This window comes from Synchiropus splendidus, chromosome 9 (genome assembly GCF_027744825.2).
Source record: "Synchiropus splendidus isolate RoL2022-P1 chromosome 9, RoL_Sspl_1.0, whole genome shotgun sequence".
NCBI classification, from domain to species: domain Eukaryota; kingdom Metazoa; phylum Chordata; class Actinopteri; order Syngnathiformes; family Callionymidae; genus Synchiropus; species Synchiropus splendidus.
The window spans coordinates 15558272-15576370 of NC_071342.1; the positions used below are offsets into that span (position 1 = coordinate 15558272).

Genomic DNA, 18099 nt, shown 5'->3' on the forward strand with positions numbered 1-18099 from the left:
ACACAGAGGCAAACCTGAGTTATCGGCCACCGATATTATCGTTTTTGTGATGTCACTCACTCGTGTACATTTGTGTACATTCCTCTGATTAACTTGCTTAAGTTGACTTTGGATGTCTTTAATTTGTTTCATCAACATATTGTTCATATTTATTTGAATTGTTTTCGACATGTTATGTGTATCACGTATATATTTCACATTTTATCAAAAAACTATTGTGCGAAAACCATTACTGGACCGTGATCCTGGTTACGCGTGAGTCCAGAAAATCAAATTATTGTGTTAGTCTGGCTAAGTTTGGACTCTTGAAATGCATGTAAACAGCTTAGTCTGACCTATGGGATGGAAATTTGAATTTCTCTAAGTCGGACAAACTGGATAATGCAGTTAATAGCTTGGCTGAGCTAGCATGTAGCCGTGTAGCCCGACTGTGATCGTACTGGGTGATATGTGCTGTAATATGGAATGGAGAAGTATGTGTATCTCTGTCTTTGCCGCTGTCTGCCGTGAACACATCGCCAACATGATATCATACTGTAGTTGTTATTCATGACAATGCTGATCTGCAGATGGATTTTTATTGTTAATTCCCACAAGAAGAATCAAGAAGAATAGAAGACGAGGAGAAGGATACGACATTACCAACATGTTAGCAACCATGAGCAGGTTGCTACGTTGTTGGGGGTCCCCCCACACAGCTAGTATTTAGATACTCCTCATCTATCATACTTGCAGTACCAAGAAAATGGTGTCTCCTGAATATTGTATTTTATTCAGAAACCTGCGACTTTAATCCAAAAACCCGTCGAATTAAGCGTGTTGACAAGATGGTGACGCGGTTGAACCGTTGCTCTGATGCGCTTCTGGCTCTTGAGTTAAACTAGTTAATGAGTCTGAAACGGCTCCTCCCTATCTGTCAACTTTGCATAAGCACGTATTGATAGCCACTCCGACCTCTGACCCATCCGATTCCAAGCGCTACATATGTCTCATGTGATGGATGGACAATGCCTCTGTGTTTTTACCGTTCACATCACCATTCCTTTAACTGCTCCTGAACACCATATTGATGTGTCTGTAAATGATTCTCCATGAGGCAAACATGCGTGAATACAGACTTGACCAGCCACCATAAATGAAAATAAGTTTGTGACAAAAAAACAGCTGCATTCATCTGTTGGTCGCCATTTGTCAATGATACTATTTCATTTTAACAGCGCAAACCAAATGTTTGCCTGACATTTCTCTGCCTCTGCACCATCTGGAAAGCTTACGATTGGTGTAAATGCCCCTGTCGCTGAATGCTAATAGGTTCCATTCAAACCTGGGGCAGCTGAGAAGTTACCTTTCCAGCGAAATATGGCCACCCTGGAGCGATTTCCCATATGCAAAATGGACATTGTATTAGCATGAAGTGGCAACAGCTCTGAGTGAAAAGCTGCTTAGCATTCTGCGGCTGATCCGCAGGTTTCCGAGGCATTGATATGCTTGTGTGGAGGTTATCGAGCTCGGGATGGAGATAATAGTTAATGTTCCTGATCATCACCTGCATCCTCTCATCTCCTTCACGCTGCCATAATCCCAGTAGGGTTCTGCCTCTTTCTCGCGAAGATTGAAGACATGCAAAGGTTGGAGACGCGCACCCTCACTGTCGTCACACACAAGGAACACGTGCACAGACGTGCACACGCTGTGGCATTTAAGCTCTTGCTGTGCCTTGGAGGACATGCTCTAATATTCTCCATCCCTCCGCCCATCTTCCTCTTCAGCTGTTTGCTCTCATTCTGTCGCTGCCACAAGCCATTTACTGTCACCTCCTAATGCTTCTTGTGTCCCACAGGGGGCACTCTAAAATTCTCTCATGCCTCCATCACGTGTCATCATCACCTCTTTAGCTACCGTTTCACCCTCACTTCCTTTTCCTACCCTTTTAGCCCACCCTCCCTGCACATGCATGGGTTTTCTCAGCACCACCAATGTTTTGCTGCTCCCAGCGAAAACCCCACCGTGCGCCAATTTCAAGATCTTGTTGGTTTATCATGGACTTCTGAACTTTTTTTTTAGTCAATACTGGATCATGTAAATGATGTTCCTGGACCCCATGGGAGGCTCTGATTCCATCGCTCACCGTCATACACTTCTGTTTTCAAGACGAGACAAATCAATAATTGGCTCTGAATTGTTATCAATATTTCAGAAATATTATCTGAGCCAAAAATAGGACGGTCTGAATCCATTCTATTGACCTCAAGCCCATACCTCTACACCTTTGTTTTTTTCTTCCAGCAATAAGACACCTTTTGGAACACATATTTTGAGATCTAAACGCAGTGGCCTTATTCAACTCCTTTCAAATGTTCTCCTATTGATGGTCTGCTTTCCCTTAGAGCTTAGAAGTTTTGAAATGCAAAAGTAGATTCACAAACCTGGTAATACTGCATTGCGACGGTCACATTTATTGAGGTTTTTATACCTCTTTAACCATGGCTAGTTTGAAATCAATTGTAATTGAGTTTGTTTGGTTTTTCCTACAACTCACTGTGAGGTAATCCTTAGCCGAACACAACATAGGATGATATAAATATAGATACGGACTCTTCATGGGTTCCTGGCACCTGAAATTAGATTTGAAGTAACCGCATTTACCGCTGTTAAAAAAAGGCTCCTCTGGTTAGCGTGTCCTAGTCCTCCTCCTTGTCATCAGTGACGGTGCACCAATATCAAAGGTATCTTGTTATGAATAAATGATGCCACGGAGAAACTTTTAGAGGAGATTTTTTAGACAGGTTGTCCTGTCTTGTCTGCAACAGATCCCCACAGGCCTCCTCTTCATCGCTCACTGACAGATGCTCATTTTAAGAGCTGTCATCTTGTCAGGGAGAAGAGGCTTTGCTTCACGCAGACCCCCTCCTCCTCCTCCTCCTCAACCCCATCAGATCAGGTCTCTCTCTTGGTGAGGCCCTATAATGAGAGGGCGTCGCTCTGCTAGGGGCCACAGGGGTTAAACGGAGTTGCCTCACGCTTTGATTTACGCGTGACATTCAATTTATTGTGCGGGACGGCTGCATTGATCAATACCACATATGCTTCAATATCTTGGAACATTGTCAAACAGCTTTTTTTTTCTCAGCATAACAGGGAGAGAGTTGAGGTTCTTGTGCTCTTCGGGTGGGCATCAAAATGGGCTTTCTATTCACTGTTCCTGTTCCAGTTTGGAAATGTTGAAGACTTTTTCCTAGTTGTTGCATCGATGTCGGGCTTTCTGTCTTCAGCTTCCATCTGCAATCCTGGCAACAGATTTCTGATCCAATGAGTAACCAAAGACTTTAATCACTGTATCTGTAGTTGGTGTTTATAAGCAGCTCACAGATGGAGGAGGAAGGAGCAATGGTTGTACCTTTACCTTTGGTGAGACATGGTGAGAAGATCATCATCAAGGAAGCATGACTTACATTCCCTTCACTCCCTGCAGAGTTGACTCCCCAACCAGAGCAGTATTTGGTCTTGGAAAGCAACATCCAGCTTGTTTTGCCTCTGTGACACAACTTGAAAATATTTTTTCTTTCAATTCAAACACACTCCGCCATATTTTTCTAAAGTGAAAAGAAAAAGAAAAGCCTGCCAGGGGTGTGTGGATAAAGAACGAATGCGACTGTCCTTCTTCTGAAAGTGTGTGCACCACCTCTGCACCCTGGAGACCACCGAACCGTGTCCTTGTGACATGAAAAAAAGGAAACAGAGCAGCGAAGATGACAGAAGTGGAGACATGGGTAAGAAAAGATGCACCAAGTTGCATCAAGTGGAACCCGATTTTTGTCAGAAATTAAAGCTCATTCCATCTGCTCCTGAAATATGAATTAGGGTGTTAAGCAGCTGCACCAAAAACACTGCAAAGGGGGGAAGGCGTGTGAAGCCCTGAGAGGCTTCATTTGAGTGCTCTCCGTCACGTATAAATGCAGTACAACTAGCAAGCACAGCACATCTTATTCTTTTCCACAGAGTGTGTCAGTACATGTCCAGAGGAAGCAGCGTCTCTTTTCTAATGGCTTTTAGATAGATATTAGATTGTAAATGCCATGGTTTTCCCGATGCTTGTAGCTATCTAATCACCAATACAGGGCCTGTTGGAAGGCAAGGTGACACTCAAGCAACTGTCACAAGGCAAACCTAGTGCAGTTAAGATGAGGTCTTCGATTTTTGAAGCAATGGAAATACTACCAAAATGACAGCGATGGCACCGATACGTGCACAAAAATTGAAGAGGCACAGTTGAATGATGAGACTAAATGAGAATCTGCCATACCTTATTCAAGAGTCTTCATTGCCATTAAACAGGATAACAAACTCGTGGAAAAAAAATAATACAAGAAGAAGAGGTTAATAATATTGTTGGATTTGCTTCGGATTTTGAACGAAAATCCAGAACTCGAACGCCCCTGAAAAAAAGCCGGAAAGAACATAACGTGCGCGGACCGATCAGCTGACCCACGACGCGCTTTGTTATTGTGTATAATGCACGCAGATGTGCCCCGCTACATTTACTGACTGTTTTTTCTTCATATTGAGGTGTAAAACCTTTCCTGTCTCCACACTGGACCGTGGTAGAGTGTCACAGGGGAGGTGCTCGCTCTCCACACCTCCGAGGCTGGAGCGCACACTCCAGGGTTTGATGTCCTGTTGTGGGCTGGAGCTGGGACAGGGATGAGGCGAGTCTGGGACAGAGCGTGACTTGGTTTATGACTTTGTCACAGCCAAACTGCACAGAAGCGCACATTCAGAGCTGGACACGCACCGGGCACCTCTTCACTTCTGGAGAGACGTCACTCACTCGGCAACCCCTCCCACATGCAGCGGCCACACACATAGAGGAACAGCGCACCTGCAGCACACACTCTACATTCACTCCTACAAAAGCCTATTTTAAGGCTTGGAACGCATCATTTCTTTTTCCATTCATTGTAATGGGAAAAATCAAATCAGATTTTGAAGAAATCGCTTCTTGAACGGCCGTCTGGAACGGATTGTGGTCGGGAACCGAGGTACCACTGTACTCATTTTTTCTTTATAATCTTTATAAATAAGTGAATATTTTGTGTTAGCTTTTGCAGTTAACATTTATTATTGATGTCAACGTGTTTGTTTAGTAGACCGACATGATCAGAGAAGTGCTTTAATAAAAGGTTTGGAAAAGTTCTTCAGCTGCTATAATTAACACGATCTTGTGCCTTGAGCTTTTGTGCTCTACTTCCAGTGGTTAATCCAGTTGATGAAGTGAGTTGGGGGAGATAAAAATGGAGGATGACATGAGGACACATCATCCGGCTGTAGACAGCAGTCGTGACTTTGTCCTGAAATACTAACATACTCAAAGGGACGATCGTGGCTGGGAACAGGTCGACAAACTGCCTGCAACCTGACATCACGGTTATACTTGGAGTATTTTGATTCCTTGCTAGCTTAGTAGATTTTTGAATGACGTGTGCTGTATCATCACTGTGCTCATCACTTTTCAAGACTTGTCCTTCTTGTTGCTGCTTGTCAGACTTTGCTATACTTTTGCCAGTTCAAATGTCTGACGGGTGGGTCCCGTAACTTTACCACAGTTTTTAAAATACTAGATTTAAATAAAATTATTCTTGGATCTCGACCCAGAGTGAATGCTCAGGATAATCGGGAAGTAAGAGTGCTGCTTTCTGGCTCGGAGCTGAGTGAGAAAGAACTTGGCAAAGATTACCACCCATCATTTATTTTCTCTGTTTAATTTGATACCTTTTTAGCATTTTAAATATCATTGATCGCCACAGGCGGGAGCAGTGTTGTGGAACCAGTTCAGCATTTCACCATGTTAAGATTTAAACTAAAGTTGTGTTGTGTGTTTTCTCCATTATTCATCATGGATTGCTATGAAGTCATTTTTATCCAGCTGAACCGAGAGTCTAACTATGCCACACTCGCTGGTGAACGATGCCCAGTGATCTACACTTCGGTACTCCATATGGACAAATTATTTTTGTGTGTTTGTTTTTTAATGTATGTTGACATATAACACATGAACAAGGTACTCTCATTGTATGAGAACTGAGAATTGAATCGCAAAGTTCTGAACAGTCCCCAGCTCTCGAGGCCTCGTATCTAAAGCTTTGTTCACTGGAATCATTCTGTTAAAACCCTGTCAGTCTCTCCTTCGTAATCCAAACTGCAGTTCTCGTGTGGCTCGAATACCAATTGTGTTTTTCATGCCGAATGTCAGATCATACCTTGTCCTGCATCGCCGTCTGGCGCCCTCCTGAGAACGATGAGGTGGCTACTACGTGACATGATGTGTGGATAAGGCTTCATTTGTTCACATTTACACAAGTGCGCCTGTCGTCCTGAGCTGAGAAATCAGACGTTTCTCGTGTACGACTGTAAATGCTGTATGAATGGAGAGGTTGTTATGGAAGCAAACTTGTGTCATCGATGTTTGTTCCACAGCGCAAACATTGTGACAGTTTAATGAGCCAGCAAACTCCGGAGTGGCATTTGATGCTTCGCTAACATAAATGACTGTCTCAACAAAGCGCATTGCATTTGGAAATCAATAAATCAGCTCTGTTTTTCCGAGTTTACGACTGCTGCCGCTGCCAGATGGTGAGTTCACTAGCATGGTCACACTTTCGGGATCATAATGTCACACAAGCAACTCTCAACAAGAGATACGTTGTTGTTAAGAATCATGAAGAATATTAGTGTAGATATTATATTTCTTAAAAACATTACTTCACGCTAGAATATGTTTGTTAATTCACACTACTTAAGTCAATATAAAATTGTATTTATTAAATTAAATAAATTTTTTATTCAATTCTGAAGCAATTCACTTTACTCTCTTTTTTTTTGTTGTGATATTTATTATTAATTACACTTACTTTAATTTCAGTGTCATCACCATTTTTATATTCTTTTTAAAAATTTCTATTTTAAGGAAAATTTTGTATAATTTTTTTATGATTAATAAAGTCCACCAATTTGATTCATCGATTTTTAAGGACAAAGGGAATATACCATTTGAGCACATGCATTTTTTTTTTGCTGCATTAAACAACAGGTTTCCCTCTTTAATTACATTTATACATATATATTTTTGTTATAGATATATTTTTTTGTTACATTTTTATTGGCAACAATTTATCACGACACAACTACCTCGCCACATCATCTCCTCATCTCAGCGGCTCATCTGCAGCACTGGATCTGTCCCTCACAGTACTTGCTTGTCCACATGCAGCATGCAGCATTTGTAGTCCTGATCTGCACGTGCATTAACCTTTAAGCCTTAAAAGCAAAGCTTAAATGCTGTTAGATTAAAGCAGCAAATGTCACAATGGATTCATTCCCGTGACAGTACTAGCGATTTTAGCATAGGCTAACCTCATATGCTGCATATGTGAAAGGCATGTTACACGTGCTGCATTGCACTGCAATGCTATGGAAGATATCAACAGCAGAGGTACTGTGAGGCTTGAGCTTTTTTCCTTCACACCAAAAATATAACTTGACTGCAGAAGACGTTTGTATGTATTTCACAGTTAAAAATAAAACAGACACAGTTGTTGGCCAAGCTCTTTTTTGTTGGCTGTAGACTCCTCAAATCTGGCCAAGGCATCAAACGTATATCTCTCCTGGCTTTTCGCTGCAGCTGAAAGGATAAATGATCCTGCTTTCTCTCAAGCTGCCCATTTCTGACTTAGATTTGCGCTTTCCTACCGGGAGTGTCCTGTTATGTTATCTCCAAGAACCTGTGAAATGTTGACTCCAGTGGAATTGTTTGATACATCACTGTGATTGAAGGCCAAAGGCGATTCGCTTCCCGGCCTCTGATGTCGGCCCTTGGAAGTTCAGTTACAGCATCATGTAAATGAGTTTACACTTGACTCGCTCCCGAAGCCCCGTGGCTTGAAACCTTATCAATATTTTGCACACGGTTTTGTTTGTAAGATCATTAATGGACTTCTGTGACAAGATGAGGCTCTGCTGCTGCAAGACCCCAAGGTTGAACTTTGAATTGGCTTTTGGATTCTCTGCTTCAGTCATAAGTGAAACCAGGAGCTCTTAATATGACAGAGGTCTCTCTCTTGTTGAAGGAGTCGAGTTTCTCACAATGTTATTTAAATGGTGTATTTATAATGTGATAGTTCATTACTGCCACATGAGTCTTTTTTTTTTTATTAAATCCTGAAGCAATTCCATATTTTCCCTTATTTTGCTTATTTTTTAATTTATTTTAACCTAATTTGAGCGTCACATTACATACCATTTTTGTATTCTTTTTTTAAAATATGTGTTTTGAGGAATTTTTTGAAAAACATTTTTCTTATTATTTATTACTTATTATGATAAATAAAGTCCACCAATTTTATTAATTTATTTTAAAGAACAAAAGTAAGGTGCCATTTTTTTTTGCATTAAACATCATGTTTTCCCTCTTTTATATATATATATATATATATATATATATATATATATATATATATATATATATTCTTTTTTGTATGTGGTGAATACATTATTCATTATTTATTAATAAAATTATTATTATTATTCGGGTAAATTAGTCACACAAACAAACAATACAGTATATAAAAAATATATATAATATCTGAAAATCTATATTTAAAAAGTACATTATTTGTCTTTGAAGACAAGGATGAACACTAGCTAGAAACCGGCCTTCCTGTCTGTGACTGTCCTGTCCTGTCCTTGTCCGCTGCTGCTCTGGATGGACTCAGGAAACCATTAAATTAGATATCAAGTGTACGTGAGCGTCTCATGTAAGATTTTGGCTGAGTTTTACAGCTGGTGAGATCTCCAAATACTCCTCGCCTGCCAAACCAGTTGAGAGCGTCTGACCCGCACGTGTGTTTATACGCGTAACTTAGCGTTATTATGTGTTTACAATTCTGCTGGTGACATCTGAGAGCGACTACCTTTAGCCTGCAACCCGAAACCTGGAAGACACTGAAAGGCTCATGCACACACACGCCAACACATGCACACCCGGTTTGTCGCTGGCCTATTTTACCCTTGCAGCCTTGCTAAAGTGCACCTCGGAAAAACATCTGACACATTTAGCTTAGCACTTTAAATTTAGAGAGAATACACCAGTGAGAACCTGCATGGCTATTAGGAAGAGACAAGTCGCATTGCTGTTGTGCAAACCAACTATTCTGTTGCTTTGGAGGTTAATTTTTTCTTAAAACTTCTTTGTATTGTGTTAGCGTGTCTTAAAAGTGTTTTTTTTAACCTTTTTTATAATATTATAATATTCAATAGTTACTCAACTGTTTTAATTTCTCTTTTTATATTCATTTGTTACGTTTTAATTTTCCCTTTCACTTGATTTTTACATTTTTTTAAATAGAAAACCTTTTTTATTGTCTTTTGTGGCCATCACAAATTTTTTAATTGTGGTGATTCATGACGCATTTTATGGACCCACCCAACAGAAACGAACAAAAACAAAAATATTAAAATATGAAAAAAAACTTTTACCAGAAAAATTACATTCTTTTTTCATTTCAGTTCCTTTTTTCATTCCGGCCTATTTGTGCACTGGGAATGCCCCTCTGCTATTCTTATTCCTGTAGGTTCACCCCGAGTCTGGCAGTGCTGCTGATCTACAGTGGCAGCAGCTCGCTGGGTTATCTTTGTGTTATTGTGGGTTTTGACAGTTTTTCATTGTGGAGAGTGGGTTAGAGAAGGACCGAGGTCGGGGGATGGGAAAACGGGCTTTCACAGCTGAATAACTGGGTCAGAATAAGATGATGACGCGTCTTATCACCTCATCGCTGTCCACCGCTCTGTCTTTTACCAACCGACCTCTGGCTGCTGATCTTTCCCTCCATCCATCCAGTTTTCTGTCTTGAGCACACAACCTTTCCACTTCCTGATCATTTATTTATCCGTCTTTATATTTGATTCAGATTTTTGTCTTGTGCTGGACTGTGCATTCCTTCTTAACCGGACATATAACCGTTCTATATTGTTCTATAGAAACTGAAAGAGTCTAAACAAAAAAACATAGAACATCTGAGTGAATTAAATCAATAAAGATTCAGGGGGAGCCATGAGTTTCGATGATCCCAGGCTCTATACACAGCCCCTGTTTGTGGGTTCAGAAAGTTGAGGACTGAAGACTATAGGAGGGATTGTGAGGGATAAGGACATGCGGAAAGGTAGGTGGTTATAGAAGGCTTTAAAGTGATCAGGAGGATTTAAAGTGAGATGAATCGTTGGACAGGAAGCTAGTGAAGCAAGTGGAGTTCAGAGGTGATGCACTCAGGTGACTCTATCAGTGAGTGAGTGAAATTTTGATGTGGATCTGTGAACACTTACTTGCAATATTTGACCAAAAATAGAAGAGCACAGTTGGCAACAACAACCAAAAAGTTGATTCATATGCAGGTGAATATGACGATAGTGTTTGTGTTGTGAGGAGTCGCTGCTGAGGAAGTCCAACTGATGTGTCAGTCAACTAGTCTGCGCAAAACGTATCCTCCGATAACCAAAAGTCTTTTCAGACTTCCTGTCTTCAGCTTCAGTTGGTCATAGTTTTTCTGATAAAACTGCCAGTTTTATACATGTAAGCACTGAAAGCAGAAAGCTGGATGTCACAGCAGGGACCTGTAGCGGCGGCTCTTCATCTGCCCTTCCTTTGTTTCGCCCCCTATTATCCGACTTTGGGTCATCACCCATCGCCGCTCTCCAATCAAGTAGTGAAGCCATTAAAAATGCAAAGCAGCGGGGGTGTCTGCATAATACCTGGACCACATTGTCTCCCAGCTCAATCCAGAAGATTATTGCATGAAAGTAATCAAGCTCCCATCATCAATAATGGACGATGCTCGGCCAGCCGGAAGATCGGCTTCACGAAATGATCGGAGGGGACTTGTGTTTGCGTACTCACTCTTCTGCTGCTGGATCGGACAGCATTTGGTGGGCTGTACTTTTATATAACACTCCTATTATTCAGTTTTAAAGAGGCTTTTTGGATGTAAGGTCGGTGCTATTGTTAAGATACGTAGAAGTTTCCCCTAGTTCACTCTCCTAACTCTATATTGCCAGTGACACGGATGCGGCCTACTAAACGCCATGTAAACATTGACTCAGTGAGTGCATCTGAGAACATGTCGCCACTCGATAGCCTGGATTCTATCCGCGCTCCGAACACATTGTCGCTCTCGATGCAGCGCTACAGATGTGTTTGTCCTTTCACTGCGGCCAATGACAATGGTGTCTTACACTGCCCTCTGTCAACAGGCTCCATCTGCTGACACTGAGGTCGACATTCATTATTCAACGCAAACTTTTTTGTCCGACGTGCAGTAACTAGACACTGTGTCCGGCTGAGTACGGCGGCTGAACTTTGTGAATTTATGTAAGTACACGCGGTATTGATGTGTAATAACTGTTTTTTTTTTCTGTCATCCTAGGTGGTGTTGGTGTTTGCGTTGAGTATCGGGGCCCTTGGGATATACTTCATAGATTCATCAGAGTAAGTATCACCCCGTGTCTTCCTCCAACTTTCTTTGACCTCACACGTGAGAATGCTTGAAACTCCTCGTTGTGTGTGAATGACGGCTGCACGTGCGCCCTTACTCATCTGCACATGATGCCGTCTCTGAGATGCAAATGCACCAATTTACTCCCCCACTAAAGCTCGCAAGACTCCTCGCACAAAAACACGACACATCTGCATCTGAGAATTTGTCAATGGGAGGCCTGTCAGTTGCCATGGCAACAGAGGCAGGCTGATACTCTGGTGTTTGGGATCTTGTTCTGTTTATTGTCAGCTGTGTGTATCTTCACTTGGCAGCCACCCACAGACAAATTGCAGCCCTGGCATCTGTCCGTTTTCCACAAGAGCCACGCTCACTCTATCTTGACTTCAATCTAGCGTTTAGGATATAGCTATATTTTCCCCCTAAAATACAGAAGTATAACAGGTATAAGTATAAAGGTACATGTTTCTCTTCCATATGACTCATGTTGTTGTCATCCTCTGCAAGCGCTAAAGCTATGTTTAGCACGTTGGATTACCATCAAAGATCTAACTATAGACGACTTTTTCCATGAATTTATTTACAAATCTAAATTTAAAATTTATCTCAGAACTTGTGACATGTTCTCTGAAGAAGTAAGTGCACTGGCTGAGACGTAACATGAAAAACCAAGATGTTTATGTTAACGTTTACACTTACCATGACTTGTAAACCTCCGAGTTTGGTATAGAGTTGTTGCCTTTAGACGATGTTTGTGAACTGAATTTGTGTCCCTAAGTCTCATTTCTGTCAGTGTTACTAATACTAAAGCATTCTTGCCATATATATTAGGATTAATATGGTGGAAATTGAGCAGAAATAAGCTTCAAATATTGCACAAATCATGCTTGTAGCATGGTTCTACCTGATAACAATGACATATTTCCACCTCCTGCCTTTTTGCTGATTTTTGTGACTTTTTTTTCCTTTTCACTTTTCAAAAAAAGATCCAGAGATGTTCATATTTCATTGTCAGATCATAGAATATGCTCCTTGATTGGCACCACAGCAGTACTTGGTTGACAAACAGCTGTATGTTTCACTGCGGTAGTGCACGAGTGAATTTAAGGGATCAGGTTAACTCTCTTCCCTCAAACTTCCTTTCAAAACGAAATGGGTATAGATTTCATTCTGTGACATGTCGAAAATGAATTGTCTAATTCCACCAAGTGACCCTAACCTCCAGCTTGTGCCTCTGCAACAGCTGGGGACCTTTATGTGCTCAATATTTCACAATTTGCCCTGACAGTAAATCTTTCCCGCTTGCTCGCCGATGAAGATATATTGGGCTTATTTTACGGTCTGCTACAATCTATTTGATACAGCATCCACTGGCCACATAACTCTGGACCCCACGGGCTCCAAACAGGAATCAAGGCTCAACCAAAAGACTGTGAAGGACAATCTTGAAAAACTGTGTTTTTAATACAATGAAACGTGTTTATCAGTCGCTGTCTATTCTCCTCACATCCTCTTAATCACATCTGCGGTGTGCTTGGTGCTAAATGTTAATGGCTTCGAGAAGCACTGTCAATGTGAGTAATTTCGCTTGAGATTGGAATCTTTCCATAAATTGTTATCTGCGCAAGGATTGAAAAATAAATGTCAGATTTACACAGAGACAACTGTCCCAAATGGGCAAAATTGTTTCATGGGGCGTCATAAAATGTCATTGGAAATACTGCACCAAGAAACTCTCTCAATGCTAGGGCTCAAAAATGGCACTGTAATAACCAAAAGTCTGGAAGTGGTATATACTAAGGTTCTGGCTTAGCAGATGAGTTGAATGTGCTATAAGTGAATGTGTGTATTTCAAAGCATAACTGTCAACAATCATGCTGTTGCGAGGGCTGTTTGTGAGTGACTGGGATGAATCTTCAGTCATCTGAGGGCAAAATCCGTCTGTTTGTTTTTGCAATGTGCTGCTCTATCACCAATCTGCACGTTGCACAATCACGACGCAGCTATTCCACCCGCACGTGTTTCCATTGGCAAGACTCAAAGTCGTCTCCCACCCACATGCGAATCCACTTTAATAACTCGGTCCGTCCTCCGTGCCTTCACCGCTCTCCTCCGTGCTCTCATCTCGCCGATAAGCAGGAATGTAGGGCAGTCGCTGCTAGCTCTAAGGGATGCCCTTGTTCTTGCCCCACTTCTGTTTCTATATTCATCCAGTGCAAGCGCTCCACTCTTGCACCGTCACGTTAAATGCTCACATGTGTTTTCTGCCCATTACCATCGTCTTCAGCCACAGACCGTATCATGAGTGGCCAGCCAATGTCGGCAAAACATTCGCTCATGACTCACTAAAGGAGTAAAGTGAGAAAGGGGGCTGAGGAACAAGTGTTGAACGGTAAAGCAGGAAGGCAGTTATAAGTAATTTGGTATTGTGTTTTACAGCGCTATGAAGGTGTGTACATGTGTAAATCCTTCGCTACTTAAAGAGGAAATGTCACAACCTGACTACAGCAAGTATCTCAACAATAATGAGCAGCCACTACTATCGCAAGCACCACAAACTTAACATACACAATGTCAACTGCTGCTAACGCTGGAAATACACAACACTGCGGACTGTGTCACAAAGATGACCAACACTCGGACAGTAGAAATAACACATCCATCAATCCAAATAATGACGATCACCTCACCTCAAAACCCTCCATCACAACTGCCAGCACAATCTCAACTGCTACCACTTGCTCCGCAGGTCCAACTAGGACAAAATCCAACCCCAAAAGAACCTTTTCAACAAACCTTATCCCACTTAACAACCATAACCTGCACAGCCAGCCATAGAACATCGATAACTACATCCAACTCTGGCACCACTACAACCTCAGCATGCACCACCAACAAGAAAGAAACAACAACCACAGCGTCAACAACAACATGAACCTCCACAACACACCGCATCTAATGCAGCCTTGACAGCTGTCTCTGTCTCTGGAACCACTGTTACAGCCACCACAACCTCAAGCGCCTGCTCCAACCACAAACTCACAAAAACTCTGACCACATTCACAACAACCACACTCGATGCACCTCATTAACCATTCAGTAGTCGCATGGTAAAAAGGGGTAACATCCAGACAGGCGTAGAGTGGGTCGCTCACATATGCGCGCAGTGTTTGTTAACATCTAACCTCTTTCCTTCTAACGCCCACAGTTTAATTGCTGTTTTGGACAACTTCCTGCCATGGACCCGAGCGTGTCTGCGGTTTCTCCATCCTGAGAATGCAAACGCGCTAATCGACGGCTAATTTACTAAATTGCTGCAGAGACAAGTTCCCAACGTTCTCTCTTGGAGAAGCAGATTTGATCCCAGCACACTTCCTCCAAGCTAGAAGTCGCCTTGGAGCTGCCATTTTTGCTGTGCAGCAGTGCGATATCCCACAGTGATGGGGAAAAGGGGGCTATTTTTAGACCAAAGCGCAGCATGACCTACTCTACTCTCAGCCAGTCCACTTAATAATCCCTGATGAAATTAATAAAACCTAAGTGGATTTGTGCCTTTTAAAATTTTTTTTAAGAATTTCGGTGAACTCCGGGGCAGAGGTGTTTAAAAACGGCTATAAGCTGGGAGGCTAAAACATTTCCACCCATCTGCTTAAATTGCCTTTAATTTCCTCTTGTGACTTTTACACACCGGACGGCTGAAGTGTCTAATGGGTTCAGGTGGTGATTTAAAATTTTAGAGAGTAAAAAGCCAACTGGGATCATGTAAAGTTTGGAGCAGCAGCTTTTAGACGGGCTCGATAGATCCTTAAACATTCTTCCCTATTGCTGTCTGGATTTCTAAGCCCTCCTCACCCCCAGCTCTCCCCCGATATGTAAATCATGTTTACTATCTGGAGCTAAAAACTGCTCCCTGACACTCCGGAATAAATCATTTTCTTGTGTGGAGAGGAAACACTTGAGGCAGGATGCAAGTCATTTGCATTCGGATGAAAAAAAAAGTGTGCTATTTTTAGAAGCGCCGAAGCTTCAGTTGCTCATCAGGCTGTAGGTGCTAAAGCATTTTATTTTAGAATGGTGCCTTGACCTAAATCAATTATTCAAGTGCCAACCCCGGCCCGTCTCCCACGGGGAGCTGTGGCATGGCATGTGAGACAGGTACGCTGACGGTTCATTTTCATATATAGCTATATGTTGGCTTTATCTTTATGAGTAATTGCTGGACTGTAGTTCGACATTTCTGGAGTATTATGACTGACTCAGATGCGGTGAGATGCCTTGGGCGGCGTGTTCTCAGTGGTCGTCCTTGATCATCGCTCCTGTGGCTGAGCAAGGTCGTGTTCCAACCAATGGCTGGCTGACTGAGTGAAGGTGTGTGCGGCTATTTTTAGCACATCGCCCTGTGCCCTTGTGTGAATGAATTAGATTTACCTGTCTGCTTTGGTTTTCCAGCGGCAGACTGTCTGGTCACAGGAGGTTCACGTGAGGCAGTGTTTTATGTCCTGAAATAAACACATGCTGCTTGAAGATGACATCACCGATGCCACATTTACTAATAAAATCACAGTACTACGACGCAGTATTTCGATAGAAAACTATCCTTTCTGTGGAAAATCAATAGAATATCCACTCCCTCAGTGGATTTCCAGACAGCCAGGGCGAAAGCCTCCGGCCTCTAGATGACTGCATCCCAACAATGGAAGACAGAAATGAAGCTGTCTGCTATCCAGCCTTGTCAATGAAGAAACTGATCGAGCAGGTAGAGCAATGAGAGATGCTAAAGTGAATATATTTGTGCTTCAAAGAGAGCTACTCGGATTGTGAACCCTTGTCATGCTGAGAGGCTTCAATTTATCCTGACATTTTGACACCAAGCACTGAGATCTACGAGTTAAATTTGGCCTTCAGGAGTAACAACAAGAAATGGCAGATTGACCGACGTTACATTCTGTTTACTTTGATGTTGATGCTAAAACCACCTCTATGAATGAAGTTGCTGTAGACAAGCTGTTTACCCAGACGCACTGAGTGTCTCCTTTGTCTCCATCATGAGGCAGCCACAGAGACGTCCATAAGCACCTTGTTTGTTTGAAAAAAAAAAGACACGTAACTATGGTGCTCTTACTCAAAAGACTGATCATTCAACCCCAACAGTGGGAAACACATAAGAGCACTGGCTCATCCAGATGTTGCCAAAAGCCTCTTTCCTGTCTTCAATCCAATGATTTATGGGAACAATGCAGCGACTTAATTTCCAGCGTACTTTTGAGCTTCATTTTGGATGAAAACGAATTACAATTAGATGTAAAAAAGAAACGAGATGTTCTCATTGATTAGATTTAAATTCAAGCCTCAGGCCATACAGATATCTGCAGGTAGAAAATTGGCATTTAACATTTCCCTTAAACGGCTTTGTTTTTTTCCCCTCTCTTCTGCCCACTGCCTTATGAACACCCTTTAATTCTGAGTAATCGCATGGTGAACACTGGATATCTATAATATTAACAATAATAACAATAATAACAACAATACTACTACTAATAATAATAATAGTAATAAAATTGGTTGTTTCTCAGTTGACTTGCTTATGTGGAGCAATGAATTCAGGTGTCTTTGCAGGAGCACCTTTGTGGTGTTGCCGCTTGATGCAACATTTAGATTTTCTAGAATTCAAAAATCGGACTTATCTGGACTCAGTCCAGTGCAATAACCAATATATCCACCAGGGGAGCAGCCCTCAGACAAAAGTTCTTTAAGTTTTGGTTCGATAACGAAAAACTCCCAAACAAACCTGTCGACTTTGGAAGTAGTATTGATAATGTACCTCTTGTACAAAAGAGGAAAATGGAGACAGCGCTGTTGGAGGCGGTGGTCGGTGAGGCTATTACATATATCGCATTTGGAGGACAGAGAATTTCCACCATTGTTATGACATCGTGTCCCATTTGAGCCACATATCGGTTAGTAACAGCAACACTGCCCCCATGATTTCTAGTGGTACTGCTTCCTTTGGTCTGTGTCCATGAGCTTTGTGGAAATACGGACGAATTGAATGCAGAGCACAGACGGAAGGCTCCGCACGGATTCCTATGTAGAGAAATGGGCCTTTGTAGTCCGTAAACCACAAATTGATATGCCTTTTTTATGAGGTGCATTTATAAAACCAGAGTATTATTCAAAGCAGTGGGCTGTTTACCTTTTCTCCATGATGGGTCTGACATGGCTCTGCTTGATTTCTTGCAACATGCGGAACCGGATTGTCTCATAATACACCACAGTTGACTTCTCGACTGGAATCATCATTGCCACGTCCAGAAATATCTGAGCACACCTCATGCTTGAACCCCTAATGACGTTGTGCTCAACAATTTCAGTGAGTTCTTGCCGTTTTTACAGAATTTGTCGACGTTTTTAGAGCAAGCTCTTGCTGTCCCTGACATGCCATACCATATGATCCGACTGCTATAGGTCACATGACTGCAGATGAGCGTTGATTTAGAAATAGGCCAGGACTGGGCCCAAGGGGAAGTGCAACAGTGACCTCTCCAAATGGTGTCTTCAG

The 18099-nt window shown here is 42.0% G+C and overlaps 1 protein-coding gene across 15 annotated transcripts in view; it reads left to right on the forward strand.

Annotated features, from left to right (window-relative positions):
- Window positions 1-18099, forward strand: part of LOC128764652 (calcium-activated potassium channel subunit alpha-1) — a 152827-nt gene that overhangs the window by 62978 nt on the left and 71750 nt on the right. For all 15 annotated transcript variants that reach the window (XM_053874585.1, XM_053874586.1, XM_053874584.1 and 12 more), the window contains exon 3: window positions 11472-11533. In XM_053874585.1, the coding sequence (XP_053730560.1) occupies window positions 11472-11533 (62 nt within the window). The remainder of the gene's footprint in view (window positions 1-11471; window positions 11534-18099) is intronic.